The sequence below is a fragment of the Trachinotus anak genome, unplaced genomic scaffold, assembly GCF_046630095.1.
Source record: "Trachinotus anak isolate AG129_WGS33_773 ecotype Australia unplaced genomic scaffold, CSIRO_AGI_Tana_v1 ptg000013l, whole genome shotgun sequence".
Taxonomy (NCBI): Eukaryota; Metazoa; Chordata; class Actinopteri; order Carangiformes; family Carangidae; genus Trachinotus; species Trachinotus anak.
The window spans coordinates 7,122,501-7,150,000 of record NW_027273864.1 but is presented as its reverse complement, the minus strand read 5'-3'; the positions used below and the strand labels follow the sequence as shown (position 1 = coordinate 7,150,000).

Genomic DNA, 27,500 nt, shown 5'->3' with positions numbered 1-27,500 from the left:
TAGAATCTCACTGCTGTAATGTTGCGCTTTTTCTCCACTTTTCCCCGACACTGCCATGATACTACAACCTAAAGCCTCAAAAGTCTGAGTTTTCATTTTGTCTTTATAAATCACAACTACTTCTCTTTAGACCATTGTTTTTTAGTGTGTTCTGGTTATTTTTGAGAGTGCATGGCGGCTGTCTGAGATGATAGAGGATTTACTTTTGGTGTGGAGAGGAGAGCCTTGCCTCTAGACACATAATCACATTTTGGACCATGGACAGAGGCCTGTGTGGACGAGCTCATGTGATGGATAAAATTGAGACTGGTCGATGAAGAATGGGCAGGTAAGAAGTGCCTTTATGAGGAAATTGCTCTACTTGTAGGTCGCCTGTGATGGTATTTTCAAGGAAAAGAATTATCTGCAATAACTGAGGGAGTTATGCCACTTCGATTTCTGCAGATTCACATTATTCTCTTACAGATTTTGAAAATATTATTCAACTAATTTACATTAATTAAACTTTGCAAACACAATGCGCAAAAATAGAAATATGTAGCATCATAAATGAGCTAAAGTTCGAATGTGTTCAAAATTTGAAAGCAGGCAAGCTATTATTATTCAACTTTAATTCATTTTAGACATTTGTATTCAATATTTACATTTTAACAAAATGAAGTTACCCCATAATAAATGTTTTCTGTTGTCTGTCTGGAAATGTTAAATACACTTTTGATAATGAGATTTTTACATTCTGTTGAACTCAGTTGATTTTGTCAATGATCCTCATGCAGATATAATTAACCTGCTCCAGCTTCTGGAGCATGAAATCCTGCAAAGGCAGTTTTCTGTTGCCTGTTTTCTGTTTTGCAAAATTTATAGTGTTTTCCGTAATTGGCTCTCAGCTCTCTTTGATAAAAGCTTCCAGTACTCACTCTGTATCATCCTGCAGGCTGCCTAAAAATCCTCTGCTCAGCCACAGCTCTACTGTGTATACATTTATAGCTTATGTTTTGTCTTTTCTTATGTTTTCTTACTTCTGCTTTAATTCACCACAATGTAGAACCTGTATGAACTGTAGTCTGACGTCAGGCTAAAATAAATTCCAGTGGATCAATTGCATCTATACACTCTGTTACCTAGTAAGGGTAGTAAGGCTGCTTAGTATTGACCTCATCAACTGTACAGACCCACTGGCAGGTCTACAATTACAATATCATGTTATACATAGAGGCAAAGGTCAAACCAAAATAAAACTTTTAAAAGATGGAAAAGCTGAAAAAACCTTTAGATGTTTCTTTAACAAACAAAGTAATTTATTGTTGTACCTTCAGTGCTGTGACAGACCAAACAAAAATACTAAATATAATGTGATGTGGTAAAATTGTGGTAAACATGTTTTATCTGACTTTGAAACTAAAAGGGATCAAGCACTTTGCATCATTCATCTCCTCAGTAGAAGATAGAAACTATAGAACTTATACTAAATGATGACGAGAAGATGACCAGACCCTAAAGCCCCCTCTGTAACCGTCCCTAGGTGTCAAAGGTAGAGGGAGTGGCCTGGTGCTGTCAGTACCTCTGCTGGTCATCATCATGACATCAGAGGTCCGATCATCTCATCAGTGCTCCTGGCTCGGTTCACCATCCGGATACAGGACATGGTCTGGGCTGCTGTGGGTGCTGTTGGTCAGTATCAGCCCAGGCTCATGGGCCCAGCAGGGCACCCAGCCCCAGTCCATCAAAATCGAGGGTGACATCACCCTGGGCGGACTGTTCCCGGTGCACTCTAGAGGGCCTGCTGGGGTACCCTGTGGGGATGTTAAACGAGAGAAGGGGATCCACCGACTGGAGGCCATGCTGTACGCCTTGGACCAGATCAACAGTGACCCGGACCTGCTGCCTAACATCACTCTGGGGGCCCGGATCCTGGACACCTGCTCCAGAGACACCTACGCCCTGGAGCAGTCGCTCACTTTTGTCCAAGCCCTCATTCAGAAGGACACCTCAGATGTCCGCTGCTCAAACGGAGAGCCTCCCATCATCCCCAAACCAGAGAGGGTGGTCGGGGTGATCGGGGCATCTGGCAGCTCGGTGTCCATCATGGTGGCCAACGTGCTCCGACTGTTTGCGGTGAGCTTTCTGTCACTAACTCTCTTCATTAAACACTGAAAGGTCAAAATATTTGGGACAGTTGCTCTTTTCAGTAAAGTAAGCTGATGAGGTGAAAGCCATTATCCCTCACTGCTTTCTCTTTTTTTTTTAAATCTATCCACAAAGGAGCAAACAGAAGCACATGAGTAGAGCAGTGGTTCCCAGCCTGAGGATCAGGATCACTTAATGGGTCCCAAGATAATACTGAGGGATCCCAAAGACGATAAAAAGGATAATAAAATAAAACAAACAAACAAACAAACAAAAAAATTATGTTAATGTTTCATGACTTCTAATTTTGGCTAATTTTCTATGAAATAGTGCACACTGCTTTCACCTTGTTAGGACCTTTTCAGGACTGAAATAATTTCAAAAAGAAGAATCACTTTTTTTTCCAACATCTCCACACTCAGGCCATACACTAACATCTGATTAGTGGTCACAAAAAGATCAAGAGAATGATTTCAAACTGAGACTGTACCAAACTGGGTGCAACCATCAATAATATGTCCATAATAATTTGTATGTTTGGTGTGTCCCATATTTTAGTGATATCAGAGACCAGCTGTGCTCAGACCACAAATATGTCAGAAGGCACACTTTTGAAACTGATTAATGGTTCAAACTGACAGAACTTCTATTTTCAGTCACTAAATTTATCTGTGTTTGTTTCTACTGTTCAATTAGCTCAGTGCAGGTCTTTAGTTAAAAGGCACAGTCGCACCTTTTTTATTTTACTGTAAGTCCACTCTGGGACGATGAATAGGGACATTGATCATCATTAGAATTTATAATCTAACTTGGCTAAGTTTAGTTGCAGTTCACTTATGGATTTTACACACTACTCATATTTAATAACATCATTTCATTCTAGTTGGATACTTGGATTGATAATATTACACATAACATCATATTACTGCTGCACAGCCACGTCAGTGCACATTCACCCTGATATGGTTTTGAAACGACTGAATAATTTGGATGAGCTCTTGTATTGATGGAGGACACACTTCACGGGATTGTGAATCTATTGTCATGAAGGCTAATCCACGTTATTTTTTAACAGATGATCTTGACCTTTAATAATTGATTACACTGCTTATAGCGATGATGGGACATTGAGTCTGTGTAAATCCCACATTATGTCATGTTCTCATCGACTTACTGACATAGCCTGCCAGAAATCTAGAAATGTCTAAAAATAAACACCAGCCTGAGTCAAAATGGCCAAATTTGTTTTACATAAAAAATTTATTTCTACTTGAATGGATGCCACTTGTTGCAGCATTCTTTATGCGAGGATGTTGAGTTGGGAGCCAAGGAGGGGCGGCTTGCATATAGGGCAGATGTTAACTACAGAATTATAGATCCCAACCTCCACTAAGCCCCTCTCAGCAGCTCAGGACCCTGGGCTGAAAATAGAGCATCAGGGCAGCAGGATGACATTGGTTCTAGGATAACAGAAACTTGTGGCCGGTGTGGAGTAGATTTAGCTAAATGGTGTGTTTCCTCCTACTGTCCATATGTGCTGCTCTCCGGACTGCGGATGCTTACAGACTGTCGTTCACTATACATTGAACATCTGCTCTTAGCCAGAGCAGGAGATGTTTCAGCCTGACGCGCTGTCACTGACACTGTTATTACTTTCTTTTCTCAATAAGCGAGCACAGCTTCAAGGTTACTTTATTCACTCAGTGGTTTACCTCTAAAGTAATGTATGCGGTTTGTATCTCTACTATTCCACATTTGAGCTTGTTGAATAACAGGACTCATGCAGTTCCTTTTTTCTACAAATCATTCACTGTTGAATCAATTCATTAATCAATTAGTTGATTGACAAATTATTGATCAAGCTTCTTAAATGTGAGAATTTGCTGCTTTTCTGAAGATTCACTCAGGACTGTCGGGAATTGTAATTTTGTACTATTTTTTTTTTTTTACATTTTATAGCCTAAACCATTAATAGATTAATCAAAAAGGTACTTGATAGATTAACTGAGACTGGAAATAGTCCTCAATTCCTCCTCCTTAGTATATAATGCGCTATTCATAATTCCAATTACCTGCAACTGCAGACCTTAATAATGCTGTTTGCTGTAAGGTAATAGAAAAAAAATAATCATAAAAAATTCAACTTTTTCCACTCTCCAGTAACTAATTCTTGGGGATCATGAAAACAAGTGCATCTAAAATCTCTTTACCTTGTGCACAAGCAGAAGTCTATGCAGTTTTTAGTAAAGTCATGACTAACCTACGCTCACATTTTCTTGGATTGTCTCCATGAACGGTTTCAATCATTTACTGAATGTGAGAAGATTTCAGCAGGACCGGACTGTTACCAGATACTTCCTGTGTTACTGATACGGCTCATTGATTTTAGAAAGCGAATTGGTACAGATGCTTCTGTGGGATTAATTTGAAGAGGATTATGTGTTATCTTGTTCATTACAAAATTTGTATGCAAACATTTGAGCGACATCGCCAACACACACTCTCCTGGACAATGATGTCTCATGTCTCTCAGTGGACATGTTGGTTTACGCACAGCTGTAGAACAGTTCTGATTTCGAGAAGGTCCACCCCTGATTGAAGATGTGCCCTGAGACATGGAGGATGTCCAGTAAATATGATCTTGATGGGGTTAAAACAGAGCAGCAAATTTAAGCTGCATGTGGCAATCAGAATTAAATATATTGTATGGCTTACAGCTGAGAAATGCTAACCTTTTTCTAGTCTCTTGATCTCTGTCTCTCCCTCTGTGCTTAACGTAATTTGACTAAAACCCCTATAATCCTTCCAGATAATCTGTGAAATGGTTCTCTCGCTCCTCTCTCCTTCTCCCTTCACTACCCCTTGTGTCTACCTTTTTCTCCTCGTCCCCTCCAGAGGGCCCAACGTTAAGCCATGCTGGGGGACCGGCATTAGCAGGGTCAGGGTTGAGATTGTCGACATAAACTGTGTCATTAAAGAAGTAGCACACCAGTAAATTAATCTTCTCATCCATTTTTTTCCCCCAAACAAATGCTTTTACAGCTGTGGTTCCTACCATCTGTATTTCACTGTGGTGTTGGCTATATCCTCAGCACAAACCAGCTCTGGGCAGATCACACTGTGAAGTTGCCTCAATTCTGAGAATTACTCAGGACACAGGCTGTTCAAGAGATGAACTGTCTCTATGATAGTCCAATTTTGGGTTTTTAATGCAGTACAACTTGTCAGTATTAATGTGGAAGCCTCCATTTAGACACTGTTGAGGTTTTGTCTGTGAGTAAGTGGTGCATCATCCTCTGACATGGTTCACTGCCTCCTCTTGTCAGTCCTTTTACCTTTGGATTAACTATTGGCCTAATAATCAGCGCTGTTCGTATTTTCCACTTGACCCAACATTTTCGTCACCACTGACCCATCCGTGTGTCTCAGATCCCACAGATCAGCTATGCTTCCACTGCCCCGGAGCTGAGCGACAACAGTCGCTACGAGTTCTTCTCCCGTGTGGTGCCTCCTGATTCCTACCAGGCCCAGGCCATGGTGGACATTGTCAAAGCCATGGGCTGGAACTACGTCTCCACGCTGGCCTCTGAGGGCAATTATGGAGAGAGCGGTGTTGATGCCTTCCTCCAGATATCCAGAGAAGCAGGTGTGTGTCTGGCTGTATGAATGTGAATTCACTGCTCAGACAATAAGGGATTACTCATTTATCAAACCATGTTGTCCTCACTCATTAAAAAGACAGAAGTAGGGCAGAGAAATCCTTTAATACACAAGGACTAACAGGGCAAAGAGAAGTCAGCACATCACAGGGTTTAAAAGCTCAAATGATGTTCTGAGGGTTCAGACTTCATACTCAAATTTCAAAATTCCTACACATACTGTACACTGACTATGCAAGTGAGTCTACTAGTGCATCCGCACTTTGTTGTTAGTTGCCGTAGAGATGCAGTCAGCCCACCTCGTTGATCCAGGCTGAAATATCTCAACAACTATTGAATGCATTGCCATGAAGTTCTGTGCAGACATTCATGGTTGCCAGACGATGAATCCTTATGACTGTGGTGATCCCCTTACCTTTCCCTAGTGCCATCATACACTCACCCACCTGTCACTCAAAGTGGCATGCCCTCAATTATGCATAACTTTAAGCCTTAATAAAATTCACCCCTGTACGTTTGTCATGAAGGGGGAAATAGGGGGAAAACATTAATTGTACCATTCTGTAAACATGTTTATTTCTCCTGTAATGTAATTTATTATACCTGGTTCATGGATTTTTTTTTTTTTGTCATTTAGACATGTTTTCTGGCTTAAGTCTGGTGATCATCATCGACACTAACATGGTTAAGAAGCTGCATGCTAGCAGCTCTGTGAGACTGTAGCACACAGCAGCACTTTGATCAAAATGCTAACATTGGCAGGCTATGGTCATAATAACAATGCCTTTGTTAAACATATATAATGTTGAACATGTTCATCTCAGTTTAGCATGTCAGCATGCTAATGATTGCTAATTAGACTGATCAAAATGCCACAAATTTTGAAGGTATTTGATCCAATAAACCAAAGTATTCAACACATTTAAATTTTGACTCATGACAAGGAAACATAAAAATTCATCACCATTCTTCCTGTAGGCTGATGGCTCTCAAAGTTCGGTCTGGGGACCCCCAGGGGTGCTTGCAGGGGTTCCTGGGCTTTCCCAGCAAAAAGGGAATAATTATATTCACTATCATCCCATCCATAACTAACGCAATGACAGAATGTGACGTGTTTTAAACACTTTATGTAATAAAACATCTAAAAGCAAAAATTTTATCAGATTGGCTTCTGTGGTCTAATTTGTGTCACTTTAGAGGTGACATGAAAACAATTCACATGAAAACAATTTGAGAATCACTGCTGTAGAGGACATTGAATATATAAGTTAATGTAATAGTGTCATAATGCTGACCATCCTTTTGGTAATTTATCTTTTCAAGTTTTTGTTATGATACTGATTATTAGAAGTATTATATACATACATAGTTATTTTGTTTTGCAGTGAGGGAAGAAAAGAAAGAATGTACAGTAATGCCAACATATTTCCAATGTGTCTGACACAGGAGGGCTGTGTATTGCACAGTCTATAAAGATTCCCAGAGAGCCCAAACCAGGGGAGTTTGAGAAAATCATCAAGAGAATGATGGAAACCTCTAACGCTCGAGGGGTCATTATCTTTGCCAATGAGGACGACATCAAGTGAGTCAAGCTCTGTTCAACACTTTACTGGACAGAGGCAATCAGTCAGATAAATAAAATGTGCACGGGAGTACTTTTTTATATTTATTTGTCAAGAGAGGAGCAACTTAGAAAGTGTGCTAAGTATATTCTGTCCTCTTCTAGGCGAGTGTTGCAGGCTGCCAAAAAGGCCAACCTGACAGGGCACTTCCTGTTTGTTGGCTCCGACAGTTGGGGTGCCAAAAACTCCCCGATTCAAGACCTAGAGGACGTGGCTGAGGGCGCTGTCACCATCCTTCCAAAAAGAGCCTCTATTGATGGTAGGGCAATTTATAAAATCAGATTATTACATCTAACTCAAACCAGCAGGATATGGAAGAAATATCTATAATAGCCTGTGACATTTGACGGTGATGGATGAGTCTAATACTAATACAAGAAATAAAGGAAATGAATGATTGATATGTCTGATAGTGATATTCCCGCTCTGCCACTAAAGATTGAGTAAACTGAGTTGGAGCCATATTTCATTGTGCAAAATTAGATTTTTTTTTCTGATTTTAGCACAGTATGATTACTGATACTCCACCATATCAGTCAGAGTGCTGTTATTTCAAAGATGGGTGACATTTTATGAAACATTAATGAACTCCGGTTTGTGAACCAATTCAGGGTTTGACCAATACTTCACTTCGAGATCTCTAGAAAACAACAGGAGAAACATCTGGTTTGCAGAATTCTGGGAAGACGACTTCAAGTGCAAACTAACTCGCCCTGGTATAAAATATGAACTGGGTAGAAGGAAATGTACAGGTATGACACGTTTAACTTGAAAATTTCAAACATTTCCTGTGACAGCAGTTTTGCATTGTGTGACACTTTTGTCCTCTGTCAGGGGAAGAAAGAATCAGCCGAGACTCTCAGTACGAACAGGAGGGCAAGGTGCAGTTTGTGATTGATGCTGTGTATGCCATGGCACACGCCTTACACAGCATGCACCTGGACCTCTGTCCTGGCTCCATGGGTGTCTGTGAGAAGATGGACCCTGTGGAAGGACGGATGCTCCTACAATACATTCGCTCTGTCAACTTCAATGGTGAGCTTCCACCATTCAATCTGTGATTTTCCTCCTTTCTCATATAACATGTATTGATTTAGATCTGCCTAGGCGTAAAACCCTGCGTTACAGGAGACCTGTGCTGGCAAAACCTTTGCTTTTCCACTGCTGCTCTCTGTCACTACAGAAGGTTTTAAAGGGAGCAAACTTAGCAAACAGCAGAAGGGAGGTCAGCTTGAAGACGTAAGCCTTGAGATGTTTCTGCAAATGTACCTAGCTACAGAACACAGCACATTTCTTCAAAGCACGACCCCTCCCTAGGGCTGCCTCCTTGCTCTCCCCTATCCACAATGCTCCCGCTTTTCATCCTCTCCTTTCATAAAAAGTCAGTTTGAAAAAAGGGAAAAAAAAGTGTCTATGAAAGCATCCTATTTACTGTTCTCCTCTTGCTGGATGACCTTGGCTTGTATGGAAGATTTTCTGATTGAGCGCCTGCAGGGACCTGAGAGGAGCATCACGTTAGGGCAACAGAGCAGAGTGCACTGAAAGACTGTACTCGTGGAGGAAAGCCTTCACTAAAGAGCATCCTGCACTCAGCTTCCACATGACTGCACAGGACTGAAGAAAGTAAACACAAGCTGTATTCAACGGCGTGTGGGTGTTTTCTTTGCTACTAAAGCTGGGGGAGCATATCTCCAGCATAGAGAGCTTGAATTACTCGTCTACCCTGACTCACTCTAATGCTTTATTGATAGTGCACAGGTCATTAAAACTCTATCTCCATCGAACAGGCAGCGCAGGAACTGGAGTGATGTTCAATGAGAATGGAGATGCTCCTGGTCGGTATGACATCTTCCAGTACCAACTGTCTAATGTCAGCAACCCTGGCTACAAGCTTATCGGCCAATGGACAAACCACCTCCGACTCAACGTAAATATTTGTTTTTGGTCCATTTGAGTAAAACTTGAACTTCTACTAATACTTAGACTATTTGAAAAATACATCCACATAGGTAAATAATATTGATACCATTCTCATGTCTAAGATAACTATGTAGCTAGAGCCAACAGCCAGTTAGTTTAACTTATCATAAGAGATTGAGATATTGAGGGTTAAGTGCCAGCCTATATCTCAGCCAGATACAGGATCTTCCTGGAATTAGCTAGAGCAAGGCTAACCTTTTCCTTGTTTCCAGTCTTTATGCTAAAATAAACTATGCTGGCTCTAGCTACATAGTTAGCATGTGGGCCATAGACTGTGGCATGGAATTGATCCTCTTGGCTAAGAAAGCGAAAAAAATGTATTTCCAAAAATGTTTTAGAAAATAAATTGTATGAGATGTTAAGTACCCCAAGGATCAGTGACTGGTCCAAAACATTTCATATTATTTGTCATATTGTCATTTTTTGCTTTTGATACAAATTTGTTTAGTTTTGAGAGAAATTTAAAGGAACTTTTGTATGTTGTTAAAAAGGAGCAGGAAATTCTCAAAACTTGGTTTGATGTTAATAAATTGTCTCTTAATGTTACAACAACTAAATTGATGGATGTTGGAAATCAAAAAGAAATTAATATGGATATTGAATTAAAAATCTGTGATGTTGAAATTAGAGAGTTTTTTGACCAAATTCCTTGGGGTTGTGATTTATCATAAACTAACATGGAAACAACTAGCTTAGTCTTTATGCTATGCTAGTCTGCTGGTGTTAGCCACATAGTTAGCATACAGGTATGAGAGTGGTATCAGTCTTGTCAGCTAATTCTGTGCCTGCAAAGTCATTGATTTTGCATGTTCCTTCTTCGCACAGATTGTGGTCCATCTAATGGCAGCAGTTCTTAGCCTTTCAAAAAGTGATATACTTCAAGTAAAATAAGATAACGCCTGTGTGTTTGTATATCCACCCTAGTCTGAGGAGATGCAGTGGTCAGGTGGTGACCGAAAAATCCCTGAGTCAGTGTGCAGTTTCCCCTGTGAGTCTGGTGAGAGGAAGAAGATGGTGAAGGGTGTTCCCTGCTGCTGGCACTGCGAGCTCTGCGATGGCTACCAGTACCTTCTGGACGAGTTCACCTGTGACATGTGCCCCTTTGACATGAGGCCCTTAAAGAACCGCACAGGCTGCCGGCCCACACCCATCATCAAGCTGGAGTGGAGCTCTCCCTGGGCCATCATCCCCGTCTTCCTGGCCATCCTGGGCATCCTGGCCACCACTGGAGTCATCGTCACCTTCATCCGCTTCAATGACACCCCCATCGTCCGGGCCTCCGGCAGAGAGCTCAGCTATGTGTTGCTGACAGGCATCTTTCTTATCTACCTCATCACCTTCCTCATGATAGCTGAGCCCAGCGTGGCCGTGTGCGCCTTCCGCAGGTTACTGCTGGGGCTGGGTATGTGCATCAGCTATGCTGCCATGCTCACCAAGACCAACCGGATCTACCGCATCTTCGAACAGGGCAAGAAGTCAGTCACGCCCCCAAAATTCATCAGCCCCACCTCTCAGCTGATTATCACCTTTATACTCATCTCAGTGCAGGTAAGCGTGTATATTTGTCTATCACATAGATCCTCACCTAGAGCCCCAGCTGTAGCACTCTAACGCTCCTTTCTCTGCAGTTACTGGGGGTGTTCATCTGGTTTGGTGTGATGCCCCCCCACACCATCATCGACTATGAGGAGCAGAAGCCTCCAAACCCTGAGTTTGCCCGTGGAGTCCTCAAGTGTGACATGTCCGACCTGTCCCTCATCTTATGCCTGAGCTACAGTATCGTCCTGATGATCACCTGCACGGTTTATGCCATCAAGAGCAGAGGAGTTCCTGAGACCTTCAATGAAGCTAAGCCCATTGGCTTCACCATGTACACGACCTGCATCATCTGGCTGGCCTTCGTACCCATCTTCTTTGGCACGGCGCAGTCAACTGAGAAGGTGGGGAAATTTACCATTTTCACAGGCCTCACTGGTTCTGTTACTGGGGTTCACCCTCAGGGTCTTTAAAACGATTGTGAAGTACAATCGCAGCTCAGCTCACTTGCTTGGTCTGGAGCTTTGAACAGAGTCTCAGACCTAGACCTACCTAGACAATCTCGTCCTGAAAGAGCTCAGAATAATGGAACATCTACACTCCCATGAAAACTGAACAAACTCTTTCTGCTGATGTAGGCCTTGTGACAATCAGGCTGGACCCTGAGTTTACATTGTTTTGAGCAGGGCTGTAACTAGCGATTATTTCCATTCTTGGTTAATCTGCATATCATCATCTCAATTAATCTTTTTGTTGAGTCTGTAAAATGGTGACCACTACTTCTCACAATTTCCAGTCAAGTGACGCCCTCATGTTGCTTATTTTATCAGACCAACTGACCCAGACATTCAGTTTACTACCACATAAGAAAAATCAAACTGATTATTAAAAAATATAAAATATGCAGATTAAATTTCTGTCAATTCACTAAATCACTAAATTATTTTAGGTCTAGTTTTGTCAGCTGCTTCCACGGTCAACTATGAACTGTCAAACTATTAACTGATATTTAACTGGCCAATAAAAAGAGGGATTAAAAAAAATGTCTATCAACTGATTAAATTAATGAATAAAGGAATTTATGAAAAAAAAAAATGTCCAATAATAATCTAAATATGAAAGGAATTTAAAAATAGATTTTTACCTAGACAGCTGTAAAATATGTTTAGCGCTGTTTTTAAAAGACAAATAAATAGTTCAATTCAAAAGTAAAATAATTGTTCAGTTATTGAAAAGTAAATGACAAGACATTTTGGTTTATCCTCTGTGTACTGTACGTGTGACTCTGGGGTTGTGTTGTTCAGACCTTTACTTTTCTGCTATGGGACATAACAGACACGTTAGTAATCAAATCTTACAGTAAATAATGATTTAATTTGAATAAATTCATCTATTTGTAGAGGAGTTTGTCGCAACATTAGTTAAAAATAATGAGTCAAATCAAATTATGTAATTTACACACTGGGACAGACTGATAGTAAGAGAGTAAATGAATCCCTCAGTCTGAGTTTGTTGCCTGTCATATCATATTTGCTTCCTGCTGTACTCACAGGACATCCTGCCTCCACTGTAGTTGCAGTTTAATTTAGCTTGTGGGCTATTTTTTCTGCCCCCACAAAGTATGAGACTGTTGGGGGGAATATTTGAAAAATGGAGATACGCTTTGACTAACAGAGAGCTGTATTATGAATCAGCCAGGCTGAAACAATTAAAGCCCGGGGTACTTTCAAAGCCTTTTCACCTCCTCCGAATGGAAATGAAGTGAATTAAGAAAAGGGAGGGAAGGAAAGAAAGGAGGTCAGATGAGCCGAGGCACAATAAGGACCCCTCGTAGACCAATTCAGCCATCCCATTCAATTAATCATCACTTAGAAAAAGAGCTAAATATAGACGCTAACTTTTGTCTGGCACATGAAAATAGTGGCTGTTATCCTTCCATCATGGTTGGGGCCATGTGTAAGAGGAGGTGATTTACCTGCTCCATGTCTGTATTTACATATGGAGGAACCATTCACTGATTGAGACCCAGTTTCTCTGCTCGCCCCGGGCCAAGCACATAAATACAACCCACTTAACTCATAAATCACTTCAGCTCCTTATAGAAATGCCTCTGAGAGGGACTCTGATAAAAAGCAAGATGATAAAAGAAATTTTATTGTATGGACATCGGCCTGAGAGATGCCAGGATGTGCTGCCGCTGAGGATAGTGTACAATTCATGACTTATTCATGGCACAAATATATCTTATTTATGGCACGTATGGCTTGATTTATTTATGACCTGTACAGTTTGTTTGAATAATGAGTTCATAATTTATTGGATGCAGATCTCAGGAGAAGTCACTTCTCATTATTACTGTTGGATTTGCAATAGGAGGAAGAGCAGTGAGGAGTAGACGTGGTCAAAGCCCATAAATAGATCCTCCTCTCCTGACTACATATACCAGGTCATAAATCATTCATCAGGGGAAAAACACTGCCTCCTGTGCTTTGAGATGAAGATTGTAAAGACTGCGTTGTGACAGCCTAGGAGATTACATATAATGTATTTTATTTAACCTGTGCATGATGATAAAATCAATTATTAACTGCAGACTGATGGATGGACATTTGCTGAAATTAATCAGTGGTGGAGTAGTAATAACCACAGCCTTGTGTAAAGCGATTCCTCTGACCCGCCGCGTCTCCCTCACAGATGTTCATCCAGACCACCACCCTGACGGTGTCCATGAGCTTGAGCGCCACCGTGTCCCTGGGCATGCTCTACATCCCCAAGGTGTACGTCATCATCTTCCACCCGGAGCAGAACGTCCAGAAGAGAAAGCGCAGCTTCAAAGCCGTGGTGCAGGCGGCCACTGTGACCACACAACTGTCCCAGAAGTCCAACGATAAACAGAATGGAGAGTCCAAGATCGAGCCGGACAGATCACAGTGAAGTGACACAAAAACGGGCCCATGTTTCATCGCATGACGTAACACAGTCACAATGATATGGTTGATGATGAGTGAAAAATAAATTTACTCTTGTTGTTGGCTGGATTTTTTTTTTTTCTCTTCTCCCCCCTCACTATGGGTTGAAACACCGGCAAAGACGTTCCTGGTTTCTTTTCACACTTATTTAGATTTCTCAGAACTACCACACCTGGAATGAAGCACAAAAGGAAACAGGGACGCTCATGGATAACTTTTTAGGACACTTAAACAAAGACTGAGCGGATGCTGAGCCATCCTGACTGGAATGCAGGCAAAATTATTGTTTTCTTTTTTGTAACGACCTCCACATATACACCTCAGTCTGACAGAGGCATTGGTAGTTTTAACTCTCCCTGGGAAATGCTGTTTAGGAAAAAATAAGTTGAGCTTAAATGGCGACCTTTGCCCTGCAGGAAGATGTACATGTATGTGGAATCCCTCAAGGTCAATGAAGCGTTGTTTACTGGCTCCAAAAGCACTGCATGGATTGTGTTTTATGTCTACATGAATGTTTTGAAATATTGTTTGTATGGGGTATCGTGACTTTTGCCTCTGATTGCACTGGAAGGAAGTAGCTTTTGAAATGCACCACCACCATGTCCTGTTACTATTTCTGATAAAAACTCCAGTGGGAAGGTAGAATTGATCACTAAACTATAACCCCTCGCAGCAGAATCATTCAATATCCAGTCTCTAATACAACAAAGCATTTTATTTAACTTAGTGTTATGTACATGATCATTGTGGTACAAACTGATTTTGGCTGTGGAAACTGGAAATTCACGGGTGAAAACAGGATGCAAGTGATTGTGAACAAGCAATTCATCTTTTCTGGTACTTATATTTTTCCACAGTGGAAAACAATGTTTGGCATTTCCCCATATTGTCTGTCGAACTATCAAGCAAATGTGCTCGCAGGTCAGTTTGTATGGCAACATGCCAAAGTCACAGACGAGCTGCTGTTACGTTCATGCATGGGAACCTCGTCAAGAAGCTTCACTGCATCAGTTGTATTTGATCTTGTGCCATGAAAACTCCTCCATCACAACAAATTCTCATTTCTGCAAACATTATATCGTATATTAGCCTGAGGTACCTCCTAAAATTAACAACACTTCCTTATCTGCCTGTATTATATTTACAGCGTACTTTTTGTTACTTGATCACAATGTACAACTCAGGTTTTACTGACGGTGTTTTGACTGTATTTCTTGAGGATTACCTTCTGTACTGGCGCAGCCTTTAAGTACAAATGGATTCAGCTGTCACCATGTGCAGTGCATTTTCCCCTCACAGTGCAGGAGGGCTGCGAGATTCATGTCCCTGTGTGAGAAAACACTGTTTGCACTGCCCTCTGCAGGAGAGCACACCTCAGTGAAATGTTTGTGAATAAAAGCACAGTCATGAGGGATTTGTTTGTAGACCCCACACAAACCTTAATAAAAAAAAATATTGTTTATTATTTGAGTTGGTTTTACATCTGGCAGGATCATTAAAGCTAAAAAATATCTACATCATATCTACATGTTGGCGTTCATGGAGAGGGACTTTAAATAAGTGTGAAAAATAACTGATCATTTTTCAGAGTGAAAAAGAGATTATTTTTCTGTGATAATGAATGATACACAGCAGCGTCACTTCAATGGTCCAAAAATACGTTGGTTTGTCTCAGACACCCACATAACCACAAAAAAAGGCCCCAAAGCAAAGTGGCAGTCTCCACCACATACAAATTCACATCGCCACACAAACACAAACAAAACACACACAATGTAAAACTGTGCAGCAGGTTTGCTGATGTCACCCAAAGCTCAGCATGTGTTGTCAGGTGTTCGGTCAGTTACTACTTATAAATTAAGTTCAATCAGAAAGTCCTGTTTGGTGCCGAGGGGCAGAACTGCTGCCGGGCTGGTTCTCTGAGCCGCAGCAGCACCAACATGTGCCTTCACACGCAGCATCCTGACCTCTGACCTCCAGAGTAGGAGATGTTGGGATTCACTCGAGGAAGCTGTCCAGAGTCAGACGAGTAACAATCTTGGGTGGAGGTCTGGTCACCTTCTTCCTTTTTGCTTTCATCAGTGGGCGAATCTCTGATAAAGGAGACTGGAGTGCTTGGTTAAGGAACAACGCAGTCGAGTTCACACCGACGTTTCTTACTGTTCTGTCTTTCACTTTTTTCCATTACTATTATCCATTACTCTGGTACCTGAAAAAGTCCCAAAATATATATCATCTAAATAAATTTTTGTTTAAAGCAGCATTCTTTTTTTGCTGAGTGGGCCCCGTGACACAAGATTAAAACACAACATTGACATCAGTTTATGGAGTTGTTATGGGAAATGTGTTAGCACATATCGACCTATTTACACATCCAGCAGATACAGAGCAACATTAACATTCATTTTAAACTATGTTTCTTGCTGCTTTGCTAACTGCACTTAAAATCTAATATTCACTCAACTTTAAACCCCATTTTGACTTTCTTCAACTCCAGAGGGAAGTATCTGACTTTAGCTGCTAAATTTACAATGAAGTTCACCAGCTAGTTGCTAACTGTGTCCGTCTGTTGTTGCCACTGAGCAGGTAGTGCACAGAGGTTCTATCAGAACTTTTCTGCTGAAAACAGCTAAAAGCTGCTGCTAAAAATGAGGTTGATATGAGGTCATATTCCACTTAAAGTCCTAACTCAGTCAAGAAGGATATTAAACACCACCCCATTAAAAGAACCTCTATTACTAATGATAAAAATAATGAATAAGTGCTTCAAATTGAGAAAATATTCCACATCACAGATAAAAGGATACAGGTTGGAAGAATTTAGTCCGTCCTCCTAATCCATCATAACCGGTTCTCACCTGAAACGAGAAATATTTTGATCAAACCATTAAACGGTCAAATCTTACAATAAAAACACACAGCAGGTGCTTGTGTGGTACATACAGCTCCAGATTTCCTCTGAGGGTCCAACATGCTACCAAAAGTCTTCTTTCTGAAGAGAAGGGAGTTCCTCATAAATACATCCATGGATCCATCCTCATCTTGAGCCTGAAGTACAAAAAATATATTTATTTATTTAATGATATACACACCAGATTTGGAAACAGACCTTAGGTGACTTTCATAAATCTACCTTGGATAACGATGAACTTTTCTCACTGTGTTTTGACATGGACGTTCTGGGGGGAAAAAAAGGGGAAAAAAAAAAAAAAAAAAAAAGCATTTTACATACAATTTTAGTTTACACAATATAAACACACTGTTACTAACACATGGCTCACAAGTCACTAACCTCAGCTTCCAAAACCTTCTTCTCACACATGAATGACATAAAACTTACGCCGGAGGGTCAAGACGCATCTTCTTGGATGGGACCTTCGTTGGTCTCTTTGTAACGTCATCTGGTGTAGTGATATCATAGGTCATATTGAGGTCAATGTCCTGGCTATCTGCAGGCTGGTGGAGGCGGGGCTGCTTCAGCTCCAGAGGGGCCGGGCTGACAGATGTGCAGAGAAACATTCACATGGCTTATGTTTTGATGAAAATGTGTCAAAGTGTGGGGAGATTTCAGTCCGATGGCTGGGTGACACACACCTTTCAAACACGAGCCGACTGAGGGTTTCGTTTGTCCGTGTCGGCGTGCTCAGCGTCTTCTGAAGAAACTCCACTTTCTTCTTCAGACTCTGTTGAAAGATATGCATGAAGGCATTATAACAATTCCATCCATCCATCCATTATCTATACTGCTTATCCATTGGTGGGGTTGCTGGAGCCAATCCCAGCTGACATTGGGCGAGGGTGGGGTACACCCTGGACAGGACGCCAGTCTATCACAGGGCTGACACATCGAGACAAACAGCCATTCACACTCACACCTTAGGGCAATTTACAGTCACCAATTAAACATGCATGTCTTTGCACTGTGGGAGGAAGCTGGAGTACCCGGAGGGAACCCACGCAGACACGGGGAGAACATGCAAACTCCACCCAGAAAGGCCCTGGGACCAGGGTTATTATTTCCATTATTATAAAACAAGAAGGAAGTTTGGTGGATTTACTTACAGAGATCTCCTTGTCAGCATTGGTCAGATCATTCTGCAGAGACTTCATGTCATCTTTGGTCTGATTAACCTCCACTGAGGCTTTTTGTAACTGCAAATGACACAAAAACTAATTTAGTGTTTCCTCATTCATTGTTCATTTCCTCCGGATGCTGATTAGTCACTACCTTGTTGTTTGAGGAGAGCACTTCTCTCTTCAGCTTCTCACACATGTCATTTGTAGACTTCAGGCTTCCTTTTAGATTATCATACTCTCTGAAAAATGGAGGGGAGAGGATGAATGTAGAGCGACTGATGACAGGGAAACTGCATTCATTAGGACCAAAGCTCAAACGATGGAGTGAGAAAACGAGCTCACGCTTAGTGTCGCCATCAACAGACACTGGGCTCCTTACTTTTTGAGAGAGATGCAGTAGATAGAGAGCTGCTCCACTGCAGCCTGACTGACCCCCATATCTGTGATCATGGACTCCACCTCTGCTCTCTGACCCTGTAACAACACGTCCAGGCTGTGGGAAAAGTCAGCAGTGTTAGTGCACAGTATGAGTATAACTTTCTTTTACAATGAAAGAACATATGCAGAGTTGCTAGCTGAGAGAAATTAAGAATGGATGTCTCTTTTTTTTCTTTGCTTGTGTATCCAAATTACTAATAGTGATTTTTTTCCAATGATCTACAGCAAATAAAACTTGAAAATGTATCCTCAAACATACCCAAAATACCCTCACATGTCACAATATAGAGGTACTCAAGACCATCTAAAATATTTTTCACACTTGCAGTATAGTCAAGAAAAAAAAGCAGAAAAAAAAGATATTGGCAGATATTGCGATAAGAGTCACAATTTCAGTTGGAATGGTTATTTTTGCATTTCATTCTCACTGAAAAAATATGATGATGGCGTAATTTCTGTTGAGTCATGTACCAAAAAAAGCATGTTCCCTTAAGGCCGGAGAATAGGATTTTTAGGCCGGGGTGTCTCCCCACACCACAATGCTTCCTTAAACGGTATGTTGTGACACATTTTACTATTAGCAAAAAAGTGGATATTGCACTTGGCCGTAAATGTGATTTTGATAATATTTTGATTAATTGTTCAGCCCTAACATAAATATGTTTATGTGACTGTAGATACCTTTCAAAAGTTTTCATTTTGATCCTGAGTCTCCGGGCCTCCTCCTTGGCAGCCTGGATGTCATTCTGTTGTGTCTCCAAGTATGTCATCTGTTTCTGTGAGAACAGCGAAAACATTAAAAATAAATAACTACAGACTCAGTATGAGTCTCTATAGACAATGAGTTTCAGCAAATAAGGACAGGCAGCGTACTCTGAGAGCCGAGCAGAGCATCTCCTTTTCCATAATCTCTTTCCGCATGCTGTCCAGGTCTCGCTTTTGCTTGTCCACAGTCTCCCTCAAACTGTCCACCACTTTCTGTTTGTCCCGCCAGTCTCGCTCTACAAATTGAGTAGACAGATAATCAACTTATAGTGTCAACTTTTAACAATCAAGTACCACAAAAACAAAACATAGTTTTTTACCTTTAGAGCTTAAAAGCGCCTTCATTCGATCAAGCTCATTCTAGGAAAGAGATAAACACAACCAGAGAAAAAAAAAAATTATTACACTAATTCCAGATGATGTAATTGCAAGAAGGACTATCTTTGGCATCAGTCTTAAGCACTTTTTCTCAAACAATTGTGCACTAAAAAGCCCAAAACCAAGTCTGATATATTGTGTAGGTGTTGATGATGGTACCTGCAAGCTTTCCGGGTCTGCTGTGGCCTCCTCCTCTCCACCAATGTCAAAGTACAGCTTGCAGATAATGTGTCTGGTGCTGACCTACACACAGAGCACAACAGTACATAGGTTCATGTCTTTCCTCCGAGTGGCCACTCGGTTCAGTCTGGGCTAGAAGCAGATCGGTGATGTCTGGAAGAGTAAGTTACTGTACCTGTTTCCTACACTGTGGACAGGTTTTTGTGGGGGCCGTCTGAAACCACTGGAGCAGACTGAGAGCAGACGGGAAGGGAGACAATTAGCCGCGGTTACAACATGTCAGAAATTTGAGTGATGTTGAAGGCTTGACTTTCTCTATCAGGTTACCATTCGTAGTGGAAAGTGTGTCCGCAGTGGATGGCAGCGACATCTTTGGAGTGATCGAAGAAATCGGAGCAAATTGTACAATATGCACGGATAGGCATCTTAATGTCACAAGGCTCACTCTGTAACGAATACAGAAAATCACTAATCATAAATACCTACTTAACGCAGAAACATAACTGTAAATTTTACGGCACCTCACACTTTAGTGGCCCTTGACATTCAGCCAGGCTAGTTTGCTAAATGTAATGCTAACGTTAGCCTTATCGACAGTTGCCATACTTACCAAACGACGACGTTAGGTTACTGCGCAGTCATTCGTTAAAAAGTGAATCATCCCTAATATTATCTGTAATATGTCATTTTAACCCAGTTAATGTGTTTCTCTGGGACAGAAGCTCGCTAGCTAACAAACTCGCTGCTTTGTTTCCGCGCTGGACGTTCAAACCCAAGCCCCGCCCCCGATGCTGCGTTCACGCCGGCCACGATTTCTCAAGTCAGGTCTGAAGTTACACTTACTTGTCTTTGTATTTAAAAATTACACTGTAAAGGGGTTTTGATGCGACAGGATCCAAAGGGGACAATACTTAAAAAAAAAAAATTAATTAATGACGCTTTCACCAGAGAAGTTCTTCTTTTTTCCACTTCATGACAAGTGGCAGTGAAAAAGTTACACGCTTCACTGATTACTCTATTTGACAGAGCTGTAATCGTCCTGAAGGATATTTGTTTAGGTGCACTTTTATTACCCTCAGCCTTGTTTGAGATGTTCTTCTCCTTTCCGCTCCTTTAATCCGTCCTCTCTGTGCCAACTTGTGGCATAATTAATGCATAAAGGTGTTCTCCTGTGTTTCCTGTGTCCTGACTGTGCTGCTACTCTATAATGATGTTTCTTTTGATTGTTCCTTTTGCTTCAGATTCACTAAGTGAAATGTCCATGATCTCCATCATGCCTCAGAGCCTGTTTTGCTAATGCATGCACAATTTCATTGCCCTTTATCCCTTTGTGAGCTGGTATCCACACAAATCTTATCATAATATGAACATTTTTAAATTTGTACAGTTTCACATATCTCATTTACTATAATCTGCCCACTGTGAAATAAATGACTACAATGGCATAAATGCACAACACAAATTTATGCAAAGATAACTTTGAGTAGGGCCTTTACACATTTAGTTTTTTAAATCAAATCGCCCTGTTTACTTCTCTGTTCAACAACCTAGAGCCATTCTCTGGAAGAGAACTTCATATCCCATAATTCCTACTTCCGCAGCCGAACAGGGCATAACGTTGCGTTCAGGACAAGGGTAAACTGGGAATCTTCTAAGTGGCAACGTCCGAGATCCGAAAACCGTGCGAAGATATTATCGAGTTGTACAACGATGTGGATGCGCGGACTAACATCACATTAATAGCCAATCATGTTAATATCAATGACGCTCGAGTAGACTATTGGACCAATATCAATTACTTTAATTATTATCAATTACAAACGTCTTGAATTTACTTCACTTCAATACAACAAGGATGTGGATATATCGCATAATATAATAAATAACATGACTTCTTAGTTGTAAGAAAATAGCGCGGTGATTGTAGTTGTTATGACGTCAAATCAGGTAAATCGAGGACCTGAATTACCGCCCGAGCCTCCAAGTAAAAAGTCCACCTGTACATGAGTACCAATATTTTTTCTGAGTGGGAGCTTGTAATTTCCGACTTCCCGAAGTGTCCTGAATGCAGCATTATGTTGACGAGCAAGAAGAAGTGCCCCTGTCTTGTCTCTGCTAGTTAGCTAGCTTCAGCAACTGTGACAGTCGAGCTGAGGAGTACAGCGACCAAATGTAGACAACTCCGGAAATGAAAGGTAATCATTTTCAAATAATTTAAGGAGAGCTTTGTGTCAGGATGAGGGCGGTTAAAGCTAGGTAGCCAGGTAGCTTTAGCTGATGTTGCTTGTCTGCTAAAGTTAGCAATCAAAGTAGCCTCTGAAGTTCTGCATAGATATCAGACGTGTGTCTGAGACTGAAAGGTGTGAAAAAAAACAGATCAACAATTCATATAAAAAAGGAGGATATAGACACGGAGGAGAAATGTCCCAGGAGTCTCTTATTCTGTTTTCTAATTTAGTTTCGCAACAGTTGCATGTTGCAACAAGAGTGACACTGGACTTTAGCTCTGCAGCTTGTCTGAAAAATAATAAGGGTTAAAGTTTGACCATAACATTTGAATGATGTTGGTCATGCCTTAATAATAGTACATCACAACCAACGTGATCTTTAATCACAGCCTCAGTCATGAAGCTGTTAACCTTTGGTCCTATGGCTCTCTGTCTGCTCGTTTGTCTGTCTGTGTGTCCTCTCAGGTGTGTGTCCCAGCCATAAGTAGCAGTGATGGACGGAGAAGGCCAAAGGGGGGCTGCGTCATGGGAAAATGGCACTCTGGCTCCTGTGGACCGCCTTCGCACCGACAGGGCAGACAGCCCCACCCCAGGTCTGGTGGAAGGAACTGAACCAGGTGAGGCTGGTCCACATTCAGCACTCTCTGCAGATAGTCAGTAAGCACTCAGACAAACCTACAGTGTAACTTTCCAAAGCACAAACATACTGAAATTGTGTTCCTTGTGAGCTCCCACTTGCAGACACTTTCTACCTTCAGTTGTGGAACTAAATAAATCCCAGTTAACAAGTTAACAACTATCAATGGGATTTTTACCATCATTTGTTCTTTATCGTATTTCAAAGACTGTAGTTCTGTGTGGACATGTCGGGGTTTGGATAAGTGGATGAATGAATTCATGTAATTTAATTTAAGCGTCATTCCATCATGTGGCCCATCCCTCATGGGATTACTTTACAAAGCATCAAACATGCTTACAGTACGCAAGGATAACGTTTACAGTACACCTCCATGTGAGCTGATCACGCACCAGTCAGTGGGTAAGATCCACTGTCACGAATCCTTCTGCAAAGTGTCATTGATAAGGAACTGAAGCTCCTGTTATTTCCTCATTTAGCATTGGATGCAATGATGGCTTTATGCTGCAGAGTGTAGGTTCTTTGAAAGCAGCTTGAATCCACCACATGACACCATGACAAGAGCATGCTTAAAGCACTAGAGCAATACTTTTCTGTGACTTTACTCGTAGGTGAAAAGTGATCCACGAGTAGACATCCTGCTAGGCAGCACTCGGGCACAGAAACCAGAATGACTTGTTTTTATTTTATTTGTTTTATTTGTTTTATGTCTGTGACTGTCTTTTGTAATCTGCACGTCACTCAAACAGCCATTTGTTGGCTGTTTTATGCTGCTGTGATAAACTTGAACTATATGAATTAATGGAACTCTAGACTAGACTGTAATGATAGTAATACGAACAATATAGGAGGGAAAAGCTGCCATATTCTCTAACATGAACTATAATAATGCAATAATGCAGACATCTCCTGACTGACGTCTGTAGAAGGAGATTTCCTTTTCACAGCACGTCTGCAGCAGTCCACATCTGTCACATCCAGCTTTAACAAATCCAACTCTGACGGGAGAAATGACGTAACTTTGTCTGGATTTGCTTTTTCCACTCTGCAGATAAACAGGACGTTTTTGCATCCTTATCTGGCTGACTCATTATCACACTTGTCTTATTCTTCTCCTACTTTCTTTCTCTAAATTTAATAAGCTGTGGCCAGAGGTTGTTAATTTGTGGCTGCTCTGAATAGAATGAATAGAATAGAATTACGAGACCAAATCAACCTTTTTTTTTGGTTTGAAAGTATAAAATCATATCTTGGAATAATATAAGAATTTAAGTTATTTTCCATCTTTTTCAGCCAGCTATTTTGGCCGATAGTAGCTCAGTTCACTCACTGCGTGGAAGACAGTCCTGGATGTTGTCCATTGAAAAGCTCAGGGAAGTGGCTGAGTGGTGATCTCAGTGGAGGTTCACCAGATGTACGTTACCCAAACCAACCAGCTGGTGTTCACCCTTAAAGTCTTTTCTCTTGTAAAAATGAAAAAAATGGTTTGAAAACACTTCCAGTAAAGTATAAAGTTTACATTTGTGTTGTTTTTGACCAGTGTGAAAAAGACACACAAGCTTGCCTGAGCTTTTCTTCGTCTGAATGTTGCTATGCTCACAGATTTAAAACAACTAAAAAACAGCCTGTGACAGGCTGTTAATGTTTTATGGGCTTACTTATGCTTTCCTTCCATATCCATGCATCATACTGACAAACATCTGACCATCATTAATTCAGGTGCCGGTCAGAAGAGTGCTATGTTCGTCCACGCAAAGTCTTTTGAGGATCTGACTGCAGAGACTGAGGAAGACGCTCGGCAGGATGCTGAACTGGACAAATCAGAAGGAGAGTGTGCAGAGGAGCTCAAGGTGCTGGTGGGTGAGAAAACCATAGAGGAGCAACGCAACAACATTTCATCGGAGAGCAGGTCTAAGGAGGAGGATGTGTCCAGTGAGGCGTGGAGGAGCCACAGAAAACACGTGTTTGTGCTGAGCGAGGCCGGAAAGCCAATCTACACCCGCTACGGCACAGAGGAGGCTCTGTCCAGCACCATGGGGGTGATGATGGCGCTCGTGTCCTTTGTAGAAGCCGAGAAGAACATCATCCGCTCCATCCATGCAGGTCAGAATATGCTTTGACTCTAACGTGGGTTTCCTAAGTAAAACTGTAATGGTCAAAAGTGCGTTCACTGAAATCTGTTGGATCCATGTAACCTCTGTTAACGTGTCTTGTGTCAGATGGCTGTAAAGTGGTTTTCCTCACCAAGAGCCCTCTGGTCCTGGTGGGCGTGTCTCGGACCTGTCAGTCAGACAAGGAGCTGCTGCGGGAGCTGCAGTACATCTACTACCAGATCGTCAGCCTGCTCACGCTCACCCAGCTCAACCACATCTTCCAGCACAAGCAGAACTATGACCTGCGTCGCCTGCTGGCCGGCTCCGAGTATCTCACTGACAACCTGCTGCATCGGCTGGACCGAGACCCCGGTCTGCTCCTCAGCGCCGTCACCTGTCTGCCTCTGGCCAGCTCCGCCAGGGATGTGGTCTCATCGAGCCTGCAGGCTGCCAAAGCCAAAAACCTGGTGTTCTCTATCCTGCTGGCGGGGGACCGGCTTGTTACCCTGGTGAGAAAAAAGGACCAGTTCCTGCACCACATAGACTTGCACCTAGTCTTCAACCTCGTTGGCTCCTCTTCGTCCTTCCGAGAGGGTGAGGGCTGGACGCCAATCTGCCTGCCAAAGTTTAACACTGCAGGATTTTTCCACGCTCACATTTCTTACCTGGAGCCTGCGTCCGAGCTCTGCCTCATCCTGGTGTCGACAGACAGAGAGGACTTTTTTAACATGTCCGACTGCAAGCAGCGGTTCCTGGAGAGGCTGAGTAAGCGCAGCGCCTACCAGGCTCTGAAGGAGGCCCTTAAAAGTCCTAGTTATTCTGTGGCACAGGTCGGCATCCCAGAGCTCAGGCACTTCCTGTACAAATCAAAGAGCTCGGGCCTGTACACCAGGTGGGTAGGATGTCTGCTGAAAGATTTATTAGTTACACGAGTGTTGTTTTTGCATAAAGAAATGAGAAAAGAAATGAGAATGACCCAATCAACACTTTAACGCTCAAGTACTCAAAGTAGTTCATGTCGAGTGAATGTTGCAGTGTTTTCTTTAACTTCTGGCTTCTGTTTTGAGTAGAAATCTTTATCAGTGCAAATCTTCAGGTGTTGAACAAGATACTTTTCTTTCTCTTCCTCCAGTCCAGAGTTTCCTGTTGGGTACCAGTCTGACGAGGAGCAGGAAAGGCTGATGGGTTTGTACCAGGACCTTCACAGCTGCTTGCACCATCCAACCAGACCTCTCCGTTCCTTCTACCGCTGTAGTGAAACTGAAAACCTGATGGCGTGGGTAAGCCTGGCGTTAGGAGATGTGATGTGATAGTCTTTTAAAGAATTTTATCATTTCTTATTTTTCATAATAGAATCTCAAAGCTCAAAAAAAGCTCAACACAAAAAAAGCTCAACACAAAATGCCATGGACCTAATTTTCTTCCGAATCTCCCATGGCATATATACTCTAGAATCTGACTTGACAGTAACTCCTTCATTCATGGGAACAGGTGAACCTGTGATGTCGACTGTACAAAGTTTATTTTTATTCAACACTTCAAACATTAGACATTCCAAGCACTTGTATCTTCATTCATGTAAAATATAGTAAGTGGCAGTGATGCTGCAATGCTGGTGAACATAGAATATGAAATAACAATATACACATTTAATGGAGCAGATATTACCATTGTAGTATGAGTCATGGTTTCAGCTGGAATGGTCATTTTTGCATTTCATTTTCCCTGAAAAATAAATAAAAATGATGATGATGTGATTTTAGTTGGGGCTTGTACCATTCAAGCATGTTCCTTTACATGTGAAGAATGTGATTTGTTGGCCGGGGGCATCTCTGGAGCACAAAATGCTTGATTAATGGTCTGTTGTGACACATTTTACCTTTATCCCAAAAAATTGCTGCTCCTGTAATTTGGATATTACACATTGCAATTTCAGTTAATTTTTGCAGCATTTTAAATATAATCAAAAAGGAAGGAAACTGCATTTTTTCACCCCTTTTTTCCTTCCCTTGTCCTTCACTAGTGGTGGTGGATGGATTGCCATTCATGTTGCAATATTATGCACGAGGTTAATGTTGTTAAAGTCAGGAGAAATTTCTGTAAAACATGACTGAGTGAACTCTGGTGTACGCTGAGTAATAATCACTGATACTTATTAGTTTTCCAACGTATAAACATGTGACACTGTATGATTTGCACCTTGTATGTAAGGGCAGCGTTTTGTGTTTAAAGGTAAGAGTGAAGCACCAGATTGGCTCTTTTGCATAGCGAAACTGAGCCAAAGCAAAATACTGCAGTACTACTTCAAACTGCCTCATCATGCCCCCCGTCTTTATTCTCTCTTCTCTCCTGCAGGTGACGAGTGGCTTCGAGCTCTACCTCTGCTTCAGTCCGCTGGCGACCAAGGCCTTGGCGGTCTCTGCTGTCAACAAACTGCTGAAGTGGATCAGGAAGGAGGAGGATCGTCTCTTCATCCTGAGTCCTCTCACATACTGAGCCCTCGCTGCTGCCTGACCTCCTGGAACAAAAAGCGTCACCCTGAACGTCGCCTGGCCCGGTGCTACCAGCAGCTGTGGATGGAGCAGTAGTCAGTTCAGTGTCCACTTACTGTATGATTGTCAAAGCTATGCATTTCTTGCTTCTGGGTTCCTCTGATCTAGTTCACATATTAGTGATGGAATAGATTGTGCAATGATGGTAAATTAAAGCTGTATTTTAGCTGGCTAGATTTTTTTTTTTTTTTTTTTTTTTAATTTGGTTTAGATAACAAAAGATGGAAATAGCTTCAGCACCATCAATAACACAAACACT

General features: G+C 41.7%; 3 protein-coding genes across 3 annotated transcripts in view; 2 read left to right on the top strand and 1 right to left on the bottom strand.

Annotated features, from left to right (window-relative positions):
- Positions 1 to 7: 7 nt before the first annotated feature.
- On the top strand, positions 8 to 13,957 carry grm6b (glutamate receptor, metabotropic 6b). Its single transcript, XM_071494070.1, has 11 exons — positions 8 to 328; positions 1,523 to 2,115; positions 5,557 to 5,773; positions 7,233 to 7,368; positions 7,513 to 7,667; positions 8,020 to 8,160; positions 8,243 to 8,443; positions 9,196 to 9,335; positions 10,313 to 10,936; positions 11,017 to 11,328; positions 13,619 to 13,957. The coding sequence occupies exons 2-11, from the start codon at positions 1,579 to 1,581 to the stop codon at positions 13,856 to 13,858; spliced, it is 2,703 nt and encodes a 900-aa protein (XP_071350171.1). The 5' UTR covers positions 8 to 328; positions 1,523 to 1,578; the 3' UTR covers positions 13,859 to 13,957.
- Positions 13,958 to 14,588: 631 nt separating this feature from the next.
- traip (TRAF-interacting protein) lies at positions 14,589 to 20,505 on the bottom strand. The gene is made up of 16 exons (XM_071494072.1): positions 20,342 to 20,505; positions 20,059 to 20,177; positions 19,907 to 19,964; positions 19,711 to 19,794; positions 19,494 to 19,533; positions 19,282 to 19,409; positions 19,090 to 19,184; positions 18,350 to 18,463; positions 18,122 to 18,209; positions 17,956 to 18,045; positions 17,488 to 17,576; positions 17,234 to 17,389; positions 17,027 to 17,072; positions 16,837 to 16,941; positions 16,701 to 16,751; positions 14,589 to 15,999 (listed from the first exon to the last, which is right to left on the bottom strand). The coding sequence occupies exons 2-16, from the start codon at positions 20,154 to 20,156 to the stop codon at positions 15,892 to 15,894; spliced, it is 1,350 nt and encodes a 449-aa protein (XP_071350173.1). The 5' UTR covers positions 20,157 to 20,177; positions 20,342 to 20,505; the 3' UTR covers positions 14,589 to 15,891.
- Positions 20,506 to 21,787: 1,282 nt separating this feature from the next.
- mon1a (MON1 secretory trafficking family member A) overlaps positions 21,788 to 27,500 on the top strand; it is a 6,394-nt gene continuing 681 nt past the window's right edge. The window contains exons 1-6 of the mRNA XM_071494071.1: positions 21,788 to 21,926; positions 22,425 to 22,576; positions 24,316 to 24,699; positions 24,816 to 25,581; positions 25,822 to 25,969; positions 27,045 to 27,500. The exon at positions 27,045 to 27,500 is cut by the window's right edge and continues 681 nt beyond it. Of these exons, the coding sequence (XP_071350172.1) occupies positions 22,453 to 22,576; positions 24,316 to 24,699; positions 24,816 to 25,581; positions 25,822 to 25,969; positions 27,045 to 27,185 (1,563 nt within the window). The 5' untranslated portion in view covers positions 21,788 to 21,926; positions 22,425 to 22,452 and the 3' untranslated portion in view covers positions 27,186 to 27,500. The remainder of the gene's footprint in view (positions 21,927 to 22,424; positions 22,577 to 24,315; positions 24,700 to 24,815; positions 25,582 to 25,821; positions 25,970 to 27,044) is intronic.

Bases quoted from the DNA above. Each gene is read 5' to 3' on its own strand.
- grm6b (XM_071494070.1), top strand. From the start codon at position 1,579: ATGACATCAGAGGTCCGATCATCTCATCAGTGCTCCTGGCTCGGTTCA. The intron at 7,668-8,019 runs GTAGGGCAATTT...GAACCAATTCAG, and splicing joins AAAAAGAGCCTCTATTGATG to GGTTTGACCAATACTTCACT. The intron at 9,336-10,312 runs GTAAATATTTGT...TATCCACCCTAG, and splicing joins CAAACCACCTCCGACTCAAC to TCTGAGGAGATGCAGTGGTC.
- traip (XM_071494072.1), bottom strand. From the start codon at position 20,156: ATGCCTATCCGTGCATATTGTACAATTTGCTCCGATTTCTTCGATCAC. The intron at 18,046-18,121 runs GTAGTGACTAAT...TGTCATTTGCAG, and splicing joins TGCTCTCCTCAAACAACAAG to TTACAAAAAGCCTCAGTGGA. The intron at 16,942-17,026 runs GTAGATTTATGA...TTTGTACTTCAG, and splicing joins AAAGTTCATCGTTATCCAAG to GCTCAAGATGAGGATGGATC.